This window comes from Pelodiscus sinensis, chromosome 1 (assembly GCF_049634645.1).
Source record: "Pelodiscus sinensis isolate JC-2024 chromosome 1, ASM4963464v1, whole genome shotgun sequence".
In the NCBI taxonomy this organism is placed as follows: Eukaryota; Metazoa; Chordata; order Testudines; family Trionychidae; genus Pelodiscus; species Pelodiscus sinensis.
The window spans coordinates 328101649-328114520 of NC_134711.1; the positions used below are offsets into that span (position 1 = coordinate 328101649).

Genomic DNA, 12872 nt, shown 5'->3' on the forward strand with positions numbered 1-12872 from the left:
GATCCCTGAGAGATGAAAGAGTTCCCATTTGAATATGAGAAAATGAAATTTAGATGGACAGACACATTTAAGAAAACTGGAGACTATAGGCCCTCACTGGGCATATCTTATAGTGTGCCCCTAATGGCACGTGAATGTTTAATTTAGACAATGGGCGTGACCATTGAAAAATTTTGGGGAAATATGACAGGAAAAGGGCTGTGGAGGAGTCCGTACGGCCTACTCTGACTTGACAAGAGTTCTGGCTAAGAAGCCAGGCCCTGTTAAAGTTTGGTGCTATCAAGCATGCAGGAGGGCCTCAGGATGAGGCAAGTATGAGGAAATATAACCTTTTGCCCTCGGTCATGGGGTAAAGGCTTGACCGTAACTGCTTAAAGTGCTGAACCTGCTAAGTTCATGCCCTCAGGCATTGGGCGACGTCTACTAACAAGTTGTTTCAAATGCTGAAGTCATTCCAGTGTATACCACTGAAACCAAGCAGGATCAACATTTCCAGAATTATAATGATGTGGTTTATGGAAATAGGGGGCGACACAACGGGTACACCCTGAATTTTACAAAAGTGCTAACCGGAAAAGGGGTAAACAGCTTAGAAGAATGGCATCACTGAGGGTATGTCTACACTACCCCGCTAGTTCGAACTAGCGGGGTAATGTATGCATACCGAACGTGCTAATGAAGCCCGGGATTTGAATTTCCCAGGCTTCATTAGCATAAAGCCGGCTCCGATATTTTTAAAAGCCGGCTTGTTCGAACCCCTCATTCCACGAGGCGTACAGATAGTTCGGAACAACCACGTAGTTCGAACTATCTAGCCCGTGCCGCGTGTAGCCGCGCGGCACGGGGTTCGATCAAGCCGACTTTTAAAAATGGCAGAGCCGGCTTTATGCTAATGAAGCCCGGGAAATTCAAATCCCGGGCTTCATTAGCACGTTCGGTATGCATACATTACCCCGCTAGTTCGAACTAGCGGGGTAGTGTAGACATACCCTTAGGCTATGTCTATACTATAGGGGGGTTTTCTGAAAAAGCTACACAAATTGCACTCCGTTGCTCCCCTGCTCTCTGGGGCCTCTCACCACCCTGCCCTGCTGGGCCAGATCTTCTCGTCTCCCCCAGCCAAGACATCAACCTGAGAAAACCTCCCATCCAACCCACAGACAGCAATAGAGACAATAACTCTCCTCAGGTCTAATGAGAATGCAGTTTCAGGCACAGTAATCAGAAAGCCCACTGCCCAAATGCGATCAGAACGCAAATTAAATAATTCTGGGAAGCTGCCTTTAACAATGAAAGGAGGATGTGCACACTGATTGCTGCCCCAGGTAACAATTATTTGCACTCAGTTTGATAATCAATAACATTGATTTTATTAAGTACAATCAGAAGGGTTCAAGCAGCTGCAAGTGAAAACAGGCAAAGCAAAGGAAATTACAAATTTAAAAGAACAGAAACGTAGAGCTAGATGTAACACATTCAAGCTTATTGCAAAGTTCAACTAAAACTCTTCTTTTCTCAGCTAAATCTCCATGCCAGGGAAGATTTTTATCCTTGGGACCTCTGGTTTATGCTTTTGGGTGTCACAGCAGCCAAAGCACAAAGGATGGCACGCTTCCCATTGTTTTATAGATTTTAATTTGGCAGGAAATTGTAGTTCTGTCTCTTAATTCCCAAGGAAAGTTAAATGATCAGACGTTACCAATTGGGGTGGTCACAGGTTTACCTAACACCATCTGTTGCTTAGGCTTAAAACACAAATCGGGTACTTACAGGCAATAGCCCAGACTACGAGATGTCCCATCATTGGAAACATTTGTACATTTAAAACCATAAACCAATCTCTACCCAGTATATTAACTTTACATGCAAGATAAATCATATGTATTCTTATTGCAGATTGTGATATAACATTTGGTAAGTTACATGAGGTACTTTGTCTAAAGCATCTTCGACTTACACATAATTGTATCCGTAAGTCAAATTCATAAAACAAGGGGGTACAAAACCGTCATGATCCCCTCGCCCAGTACCCTTGGTCTTAGATTCCATCTGAACCTCTTTCTATATAGTGGCAATCAGTAGCTCATGTCCTCTCAAATTTAATGATCCAGGATGGAATAAGTGACTATGGCATGTTTTTCTGTGTCCAGTGTCACTAGTGCTGCAGAGGGGTGATGAACGGCCCCTTCACTTGGTGAACACCTTGATTATTCTCTCACGCAGGGGTTTGCTTTTCACACTGTACACAATCGGGTTCATTAGGGGTGGGACAAGCAGGGAGACGTAGCTCAGTATAATACGAAGCAAAGGAGAAGCGTCCTTCACGAATCTGGTTATCACCGACAAGCTGAACTCTGGTGTATAGAAGAGGAGGACAGCACAGAAGTGGGAGACACAGGTGTTTAGGGCTCTAAGGCTCTCCGCCTGGGATGTGATGCTCAGCACTGTTTTGAGGATCATCAGATAAGAGAAGAAGATGAGTGGCAAGTCCAACCCCATTGTTAAGATTTTAATGATCAAGCCGTACATGCCTCTTAATCCAACATCTGAACAAGATAACCTCACAATGTCCTCATTCCGACAGTAGGAAAGGGTGAGGACATTTGATCGACAGTATTGGAACTGTCTGAGGAAAACAGGGAATGGGATTACTACAGTAAGTGCTCTTATCACACTCACCAGCCCCATCTTGGCTATTCTCGGCAGGGTTAAGATGGAGGTGTATCTCAGTGGGTTACTGATGGCGATGAAGCGGTCAAAGGCCATCGACAAGAGCACACCAGATTCAGTGAATATAAGAATGGAAACAAAGTACATTTGGAAAATACAGGCATGGAGGTTGATCTCCCTAAAGTTAAAGAAATACAGGCCCAATGTCGTTGGCATGGTAACGATCAAAAAGCCAAGGTCTGTGAGGGCCAACATGGACAGGAAAATGTACATGGGCTCATGGAGGCTTGGCTCAGTTTTTATAATGACTAGAATGACAGAATTGCCTACTATCGCAATAGCATAAATTAAACCAAAGGCGATAGATATCCAGAGATGGAAGTCTTCCTGTCCGGGTATCCCAGAGAGAAGGAACATGACATGTGAGAATGTGGTATCATTGACATCTGACATCATGTGCCGAGCAGATACAAGGAGTTTGGAACTTTTCTTCCTGAAAGGAACAAGAAGAGATTCAATTATATTTAAGGAGGCAGTATTCTGCTCTTAGTGCAGGTCAACACATACTCAGGAGCTCAGGAAAGAAGAGCCAGATATAATCTTGGATTTACAGCACTGACAGGAAGACAGGCTCTGCCAGATTGGAGCAGACGTGTAGACCATCAACACACTATTCAGTGGCTAGTGTCAGAAGCAATGGAGGAAGATGGACGAAGCCTTGCAATAGGAATAACGAAACCTGCTATGAGGCAATGTTTCCCCTCAACACACACAAATTAGATTCATTTTGGGGTGCAATCAGCAATGCGTGGGCTCTTCCAAGAGTTTTAAATCTGCCCTCACCACTGTAACTGAATATTCTGGTTACCAAGATAAACATGCAGGCTTTGTTTGTTTCCTCCTAAACTCCTAGACTCTTTAATATATTGTGTCAGGGAGTTCCATAGCTTAATTGAGCACTGCGTGAATTTACATTTGGGACCTTCCTACAGACACCCTTTCTGGCCCTTCACATCCCCATGTTGTCCATGGCTGCATGACGTGTGCGAATATGCCATGCAGGTGGTGAAAATAATCATTCAATGTATTTGTCTTCCATTGACACTATTTCTAAATGTCTGTCAATGCCTCAGTGTATATTTATCTATTTATTTTCTCCTCTCCAAAGAGTCCACATTATGTCACTGGGTCTTTGGAGAAGTTGCTAGAAATTCTTAGGGGTTCTTAATTCAATGTTATTAGTGTCAATGGCATCAGTCCAGATCTGGAGGTTTGAATTCAATACAAGTCTCTTAACTTCATCACATGCTCCCAGTGAAAGACTCTGAGCCCCAGGAATCCCTGCAAGGGAACCTGACGCAATTTTCCCACTCATGTTGTCTGAATCCAGAGATACCGATTGTCCTAAAGGTTTCTCTTCCATCTCCCAGGACTTGCATATCCTCCCCAGGCAAGGGTCTGGTACATTCTAAGCTAACACAGACAGCAACTTCGGCTGATGGGAGAAGGGGTTTGGGAGCACAAATGTGTGACCAGGGCAAACACTAGATTTCCACTAATAGCCACTTGAGTGTGCCAGTTACTTCAGCCATGCTCCTGCAAAAACTGATGTCCGTAAATGGCCACCATCACACTCCCCCTTCTGCACCTCAGCTCAGCCCTTTGCTGAAACAGACACCAGTTATTTTTTTCTCTTAGGACTTTTTCGTAAGTCTTGCACAGCTTGTGTATTGGGATATTGTTCGTCAAACTCCTAAATATCAGTGTAAGAAAGTTTCTGGTCAGTGACCAGGAGACAATACCATGGAACAGTTCCCTGGACAAAGAGCGAGGAGCACAAAACAATTGCAAACACTCTTGGGAGTTCTTCAGAAACACTTTCTAAAGCAAAAGTCAGGACCTTGCTGTAGAAATTCCTTAACTCTGCTGCTGGATTTCAATACACATACATGCCATCAGGGTCATTTTTGGCATAACATTTGCACCTTGTTCTTTACCACAGCCAGTCAACCCATTCCTTCCCCTCTCATCTTCTTTCAAACAAGATTTATCAGGTTAGAGTTGTCATGGCTCCTTCCCCACTCTGGCATGATAAATGCAGAAGTGGGGGCCAGCAAGTGTACCCCAAAGCCTTATCTACCAGGCTTTGATATAAAACTTCCCCCAAAATCTTAAAAACCTAGATCTTGGGAACAAAACTTCCGCTGCCACCACCCAAATGTTGATAAAGAAATCAGGGGGAAGATCTTTTGGGAAATCTCACCCCTAAGATAAAAATCAAGGCACACTATTAACCAATGCCAGGTTAATAAAAAGAAAAGAAAGAACTTTTATTATTACAACAATATTCCTGTTGCAAACATAATGACTAGATAGGGAAGTAACAAAATATACTCATGAAGAAACTCCATGGGCCTAGAACTTAGTTATAAAGAAAAGCCAAAACATCTTTTAAGCAGTGCCAGATCTCAGATCCCATACCCAATCCTTAAAACAATAAAACCTAACGAAACTACCTAAACTTTACCCTACTTGCAGAAAATGAAGAATGGTGTCTTGGAGAGAGAGAGACATGCTTGTCCCTCTTTGTAGCTGCAGAGAACACACACAGAGAGACAAAAGGGAGAAAGGAAAAAACCCAAAAATCCTTTGTCCCAGTTTGAAAAGTCCCACCTACATTCCTATTGGTCACTCCACCTGGCTAGGTGTAGTTAACCCCTTAATTCCCAGGCTGCTGGCTAACCCTCATAATCATGACAAGAGTCTAGTATCTCCACTGTCCATCTCCGTCCCTGGGTTTAGAGATGACTGACTCTCCCCATGTTCTGTTCTGTATGTCTGTAGCCTGTTTCTGGAGTGGTAACAGGCACTGGAATCAATATATAACATATTTATTCTCTGAACCCGCACTCTCTGGTTCACAGTAACCCCAGAGCCTGTTATTCGGGCTGGATGAGGATTTGCAGAAAGTCAGTGTCAAAGTCAAATGCTTGAGTATTTATGGAAATGGCACTTCATTTCCCACCAGAGAGTTGCCTATTGCTTTTTCTCTCCCCTCTCCCTGGCTACGTCTAGACTGGCATGATTTTCCAGAAATGCTTTTAACGGAAAACGTTTCAGTTAAAAGCATTTTCGGAAAAGAGTGTCTAGATTGGCATGGACACTTTTCCGCAAAAGCACTTTTTGCGGAAAAGAGTCCCTGGCCAATCTAGACGCACTTTTGCGCAAAAAAGCTCCGATCGCCATTTTTGCCATCAGGGCTTTTTTGAGGAAAACAAATCTTAGCTGTCTACACTGGCCCTTTTGTGCAAAAGTTTTGTGCAAATGGGACTTTTGCCCGAACGGGAGCAGCATAATATTTCCGCAGAAAGCACTGAGTTCTTACAGTAGGAAGTCAGTGCTTTTGCGGAAATTCAAGTGGCCAGTGTAGACAGCTGGCAAGTTTTTCTGGAAAAACAGCTGATTTTCCAGAAAAACTGGCCAGTCTAGACACAGCCCCTGTGTCTCTCCTATACACATAACATTAACAGCACCTGGGAGAGACACTGGAACAGGCATGGAGCTGAGCTGCCCTAACATATGGGTGGGTTAAACCCAGCTCTTGGCCTGCTTGCTATAAAGCTACAGTGGATTAGCCATGGGGATGCATGAGAAATGGCTCTAATGGATGAAACCAGTTTCGTTCCTTTTAGTTTAACAGCAGATAACTGGAAAGCAAGTGTAACCACCACCAGGAGACCGTGAACCTGGGATCTCTGGAGCTTACTATAGGAGCCTCTACTCTCTGAGCTAAAAGCCACCTGGCTCCCAGCCTCTGCAGTAGAGGTCTCTTGGTCTTAACTCTTGCTGTGGTCTAGGTGCCCTTCCATTGGTCAGTGAACTACACTTGGTATGTGGGTTACATAAACAGAAAGTGAAACAACAGCTCCAGAAAAGCCGTCGCTCATCAAGCACCTCAGTGAATCACAGATGTGAAAATGCATTTGCTGACTGTGTTTCCAGGAGAAAATAAACCTGCGGTGATCTGGCAACTCGGCCCCTGTCAGGCTCATGCTCAGAGCACACGGCACCTCTCCAAATGGGACCCACTGAGATACCCTGACTTGGCACATTGAGGGTTTAACACTCCAAGCTTGTTGGGAATCTCAGTGTAACTTAAAAGCTTCCACTATGTAGCATGTTCAGTTGTACCAGAGGGGTTCTCTGGTAGCTACCACTTTCTGCCCCCCCAGCCCTGCCACTGAGTCATGCTGACAGCCCAGCTGAGTCCTCTGCCGCTGCACAGAACAGCTGCCAATGCACAGCCTGCAGCCTTCGCTCTGCACTTGGCATGTTACAGACAGTGAAACCTGCCAACGTACCCAGTTCCTGCTAGAAGGGAGCCGCTGGCACCAGAGGTCTTCACTGTAACAGTTGAGTCACCAGAGAGGTTGTAGGTGCAGCAGGCAGTTGTGTTCAGATAGGGAGGCCACTGCCTTTATGCAGCATGTTTGTACCGTCCTTTGGGTGCCCCTTGGCCACCAGGGAACTTGAGTTGTTTGGCTTTGTCTGCACCTGCTTTAACCCTGTCACAGCCAATGGCAAATGGCAGGAGGCCAAATCACAGGGGATGGGGGATGATGCTAAACAACTGTCCTGCAGCACCAACTCTGCTGCAGGTTCTGTACCTGGAATCTAGACGTGTCAGTCCTGGTCGTATGGTTCCAATTAGTGCCATGGTTGCCGCAGGGGCAGATGAATGGTAAAGATGATGCTCTTACAGCTGGGATCTCACAGAAAGAAAGAAAGAAAGAAAGAAAGAAAGAAAGAAAGAAAGAAAGAAAGAAAGAAAGAAAGAAAGAAAGAAAGAAAGAAAGAAAGAAAGAAAGAAAGAAAGAAAGAAAGAAAGAAAGAAAGAAAGAAAGAAAGAAAATTCTCTGCACCAGTCCCCTGTTCTGTATTAGCTCCCCAGGAGGTTGGCCAGGCTAGGGAATTTTCACAAAGCTCCATCCATAGACATGTCCCTTAGATTGCTGCAGAAGATTGTGTGGGAGGGATTGGACTAAAGTGTATTAGTGATCTCTGCCAGCATGGTGCATTGGGTCCAGACAGAGGGACTGGACACTGTGGATGTGCAGGGTTACTGGAACGTGTGCTCAAGGATGATGAGAAAGGAAATGTTGGTTACCTGAGAGATGAAAGTGTTCCTGTCTGAATATAAGAAAATGAAATTTAGATGGACAAACACACCTGAGAAAACATGAGAATACGGGCCCTCACAGAGTGTTTATGGTGTGAAATATTGGAACACTGGGAACACGGTTGGTCTATTGAGGCTGACACCAAAAGTCCATGACTTAAAATGAAAATGTTCTGGACCATTTACAGCGTGTCTTCTACTTTAAAAAGGGAGGAAAGAGGAAGTGGATACACCCATCACTATTAGGGTACGTCTAGACTACAGGGTTTTGTCGACAGATACTGTCGACAAAGCTTCTGTCGACAAAGAGCATCTAGACTACAACCAGTTCTGTCAACAAAGCAAGCCGCTTTGTCGACATAACAGTGTGGACGCAAAGGACAGTGTAGATACAATAATGCCTTCTATCGACAGAACTCTGTCAACAAAAGGCGTTATTCCTCGTAGAATGAGGTTTACATACGTCGACAAAACTGCTGAGTTTTGTCGACGTTATGTCGACATAACTCAAAGGCAGTGTGGACGCACGTATTGTTTTGTCGAAAAAAGTCCATTTTTGTTGACAACACCCTGTAGTCTAGACACACCCTATATGTCACAGCCAACAGATTAGATCCATTTTGGATTGTTTTACAGAGGTAAAGAAGGAACGTCAATTTCCATTGAAGGATCTCCCAGACAGAGCCCAGACTGGGATTGTGGATACAGGGTTGTGCGTTTGGCAATTGCTTTGCTTTGCATTACTGGTCGGATGGAAAGATTCTGCTGTGTGAATTACATTTGAGGGAGAAGAATTCCAGAGCTCGCATAAAGACGGAAGCGTTTAGTGCAAGGCCTTGGAGCAATGTATTCAGAGCCGCTGGACATGAACCTTACGGAATGGTGGCCATGACCTTACCACAAGGAAAGTGCCAAAGTGGACCTGGGCAAGGGAAAAGTTTTTTAAAAAGTGCTTAAAGTAAAGGCTCTAACACTATTAGGGATGCAAATAACCCAGAGGGAATGAGTATATTGGTGGTACCTTAGAAGGTGAGATTATGTTTTTGGGATTCTGTGTTTTGTAATTATCTGAAGATGTCTAGAGGTTCATGTTGAATCTTTGTAGTCCAACAACCTCGGGACTTGACCGGTGCCGAATCAGAAAATTTGCCTAACCACAGGAGAAGCTTTACCAACACTTCCACTATTATTGGGCCTTTAGAAGACATTTAGGAATAAATTACACCTAAATAATAGCTGAGAAGACTGAGCGCCAGGACTGATTGCTGTAAACAAATTATGGGACTGCAAGCTTGGCCACACCCATGATAAGTGGACATCTGGCTAAGAAAAATCATGCCGGACTACGGATGTTGCCAGACCAGAGAGTGCTGGACTTGAGAGGTTCAACCTATATAAGCATATAAACATGGACATGCCTCTAAGATTAGAAGAACAATCCAAAAAGGACAATTCATTCAATTATCTATGGGACATAACAGGAAAAAAAAGGGTGCAATGAAATCAAGTGCAAGGAGAAATCATTTGAGGTAAAATTTGAAACATGGTGGAGAAATGTAAGAAATCGAGGTGGGAATATTTAAAACCAGAAGACCCAGAATTGTACTCCTTGAAGTTTAGGATTAACATAGTGATGCTAAATGTGACTCATGGAAAAAAACCAGACTCGTGTCCATGTGGGATGAATGAGTTGATGTCTCTCAAGTGATGGGTGTACGGCATTATGGAGAGTCTATCCCTAATGGAGAAACTGAGTTGCTTCAGAAGAATTAATGGGGGAATATACAACTGTGGACTAAAGACTCTGTCTGGAGGGATTTCAATGAGCACAAATTACTTTTTAGTGCTGGCATGGCAATCACAATGGGAAAATGGATCAAAAGGATGTGAAGAAAAGTTCAGGATCTAACAGTAGATCTTGGAGCCTCTGACACGTGATCCTCACTGATTTGGCTGGGAAGTTACCAAGAGCAAGTACATCAGTTGCCCCTCCACTAACTGCCATGCTGCTCCTCCCCTCTGTCATGGAGCTGCCCCTTGGGAGCCTCCTGCGTGCCGTGCGGAATATGGGAAGGAGAAGAAAGGGGGCGCTGATGTCAGGATGTCCCTCCACCCCCCATTCCTGTACCCCACGCGGACAGGAGGGGATGGAGGGAACTTGGCAATGCAAATCTCTGTCACTCTCACACACTGGGTGTGTCTCTGTCAGTCTCACAAACACCAACCGTCCCTCACACTCACCTCCCAACTCAACACGTACGTGGGGGGTTGTTGTTACTTCTGTTAGTGTTTGCAAAGTGTTTTTATTTTAGGGTTTTGACTGTTCTGGGCATTTTATCATTTTCATTTCTCTCTTATGCTTAAATTTAATTCTTTGAGTCGTGAGTTCTAAAATGCCTAACTACCTGTCATGGCTGGAGTCATTATCTCGGTGGTAATTCCTGCTCTTGGACATGGCTGGCATCTCCCTGCAGCCCCTGAGAGGCAGAGCAGGGGGTCTCCACACACTGTCCTTGCCTGCAGACACCACTCCTGCAGCTCCCATTGATCAGTAAGAGGGAACCATGGCCAGTAGATGCTGTAGGCTCAGTGACTGTAGATGTGGGGCAGCACATGGAGCCATGGAGTCATTGCTGTACATGCCAGCTGCTTTCAGGAGTGGTGCAGGGCCAGGGCAGGAGTAAGCCTGACTTTACCCCTCTGCCCCACCACCTAGAAGCCATCTCAGTTAAATGGCGCCCAGCCAGAGCTTGCTTCCTGAACCCCTGTCCCAGCCTTGAACCTCCTCCTGCACCCAACCTCCTTCCCAGAGCTTGCACCCTGAACCCCTTCCAGGACCCCAATCCCCCACCCTGGGATAAGCCTGGAGCCCGTCCCACACTCCAAACTCCTTGGCCCAAGACCAGAGCCTGCATCCCAACTCTGTACCGCAGCCTGGTGCAAGTGAGTTTGGATAGGGGAGAAAAAGGGGGGGAGTGAGCAGGGTGAGGCCTTGGAGCAGAGGTGGAGCAGGGACAAAGCCTCAAAAAGGAGGTGGGGCAGACTCAGTGTATTGAATAAAGGCAACAAAGTGCACTTGGAAAATACAAGCATGGAGGTTGATCTCCCTAAAGATAAAGAAGCACAGACCCAGTGCAGTCGGCATGGTGGCTATCGAAACGCCAAGGTCTATGAGGGCCAACATGGAAAGGAAAATGTACATGGGCTCATGGAGGTTTGCCTCAGTTTTTATAACGAACAAAATGACAGAATTGCCTCCTATCGCAACAGCATACAAGAAGCAGAAGGTGACAGAGATCCAGAGACGGGCGTCCTCCAGCCCAGGTATCCCGGTGGGGAGGAACACGGCATGTGTGAATTCAGCGTCATTGACAGCTGCCATCGTGCACCGCGCAGATTCATTCAACTTTCTCCAAAGCCCAGGCTTTCCTGACATCATGCTCCCTCCTCCTCCTGTGCTCAAGAGCGGCCCACCAACTTCCTTGGCTAAGCATTCCCAAAAGCCAGGCTCCGCCTTTTCCTTGGACGTGCTGACCCTACTCCCTCTTTTCCCCTTGTCCCTTTCCCCTGCTCCTCAATTCCCCTGAGCTGGTGCTCCCTGGCCAGGCAAGAGATGGCCAGTAGTAAGAGCTAGAAAGGAGCACAGGCTGCCACGGGAAGCACTGAACTCTGCATCTTCCCTATGGCTTGTGTCCTGGGGGCAGGGACACAGGTGTGGGGCTTGTATTCAGCCCCCCTCATGCCCTGACCAGGAAGGTGTGGGGCTACTCACAATGGCTCGGGTGCCTCTTAATATGATCGAGTTTCTGTCCTGGAGAATGGAGTGTTGGGTAAAGATGAGGAGCCAGAAGGTAGGACTTTGAAGGAACAGCTGGAGCAGGGGGGGGCCTTAGAGAAGGGATGGGGAAGAGGGTGGGGCATCAAAACAGAGAGGCAGGGGATCCTGCCGGTGTCTCTATTTCACCTTTTGAAAAATTGGTCGTTCCACACCAAGGGCTGAGCTGGGGTCGGAAGTGGCCAGGTGGTGCCAGGCAGCCTTGAGCCATTGCTGGCAGGCTTGCAGCAACAAGTCCAGAACGTGCACCAGAAGGTGCAGGGCGAGCCGTGGCTCCATGTTGCCACCTGCGGCGGCCCCCCCCGAAGGGAAGCACCGACACAGATGGGCACAGAGACCGACGCTTTGCTGTCCCTCGGCGAGGTTGGCAAGCAAGCAGGAAAAGCTGAGAACCGGCTGTTCAGGGGGTTCCCTTTAAGCACGAGCCTCAGATAGCCTCAGACAGCAGCCACACAAAGCAACTACTGACCTGATGCCCTGCCAGAACCGGTTTCAGCTGCCCTTAAATGCCCCCCTGCGTCCAATCAGTGTGGACGCAGTAGTTCGAATTAGCAAAACGCTAATTCGAACTAGTTTTTAGTTCTAGACGCGTTAGTTCGAATTAGCTTAGTTCGAATTAACTAATTCGAACTAAGTTAGTTCGAATTAACGTTGTAGTGTAGACGTACCCTTAGACTTGGTGTCTGCCCTTTAGGTCTGAATAGGGTTTCCTGCACCGCAGGTATACTAAGAAACCATGTGCCTGCACTCTCTCGTCTGACTTCGGTGACACAGTCTCTGGCCGAGTCTCACTCATTGTGTGTGCTCATCAAAACCCCTTCCAGGGTACACATCTAATTGGAGCCTATCTTGGTTAGCTCTCTTATGTCCTTTCAAGTTTGTTCCCCACTCAAAGAGAGTGGTGTCCCCAGAGCTACCCCACCAAAATACAGCATTTTTGCCCTTACCTCAGGGCTTTATTTCAAAGTCCCATCACAGTCCAGCACTCGCCAATAGCTCTTCACAAGGAGCTGTCTGCAGTGCTGCCACTCTCTCAGGCAGCCTGTCTCCTGGTTCTGCATACCTTGTGGCCTCCAGAGACACTGACTGATACTGGTCTTTCAGCTGCTTTTATAGGACTTTCCTGGCCCTGATTGGTTGCTTCTCCCACAGCCACTCCAGTCTACCTGCAGGACTTTTCTATTGTCT

The 12872-nt window shown here is 46.3% G+C and overlaps 1 protein-coding gene across 1 annotated transcript; it reads right to left on the minus strand.

Annotated features, from left to right (window-relative positions):
• Nucleotides 1-2187: 2187 nt before the first annotated feature.
• Nucleotides 2188-11231, minus strand: LOC102455829 (olfactory receptor 51G2-like). The gene is made up of 2 exons (XM_006132430.3): nt 11050-11231; nt 2188-3163 (listed from the first exon to the last, which is right to left on the minus strand). The coding sequence occupies exons 1-2, from the start codon at nt 11229-11231 to the stop codon at nt 2188-2190; spliced, it is 1158 nt and encodes a 385-aa protein (XP_006132492.3).
• Between the last annotated feature and the right edge of the window lie 1641 nt (nt 11232-12872).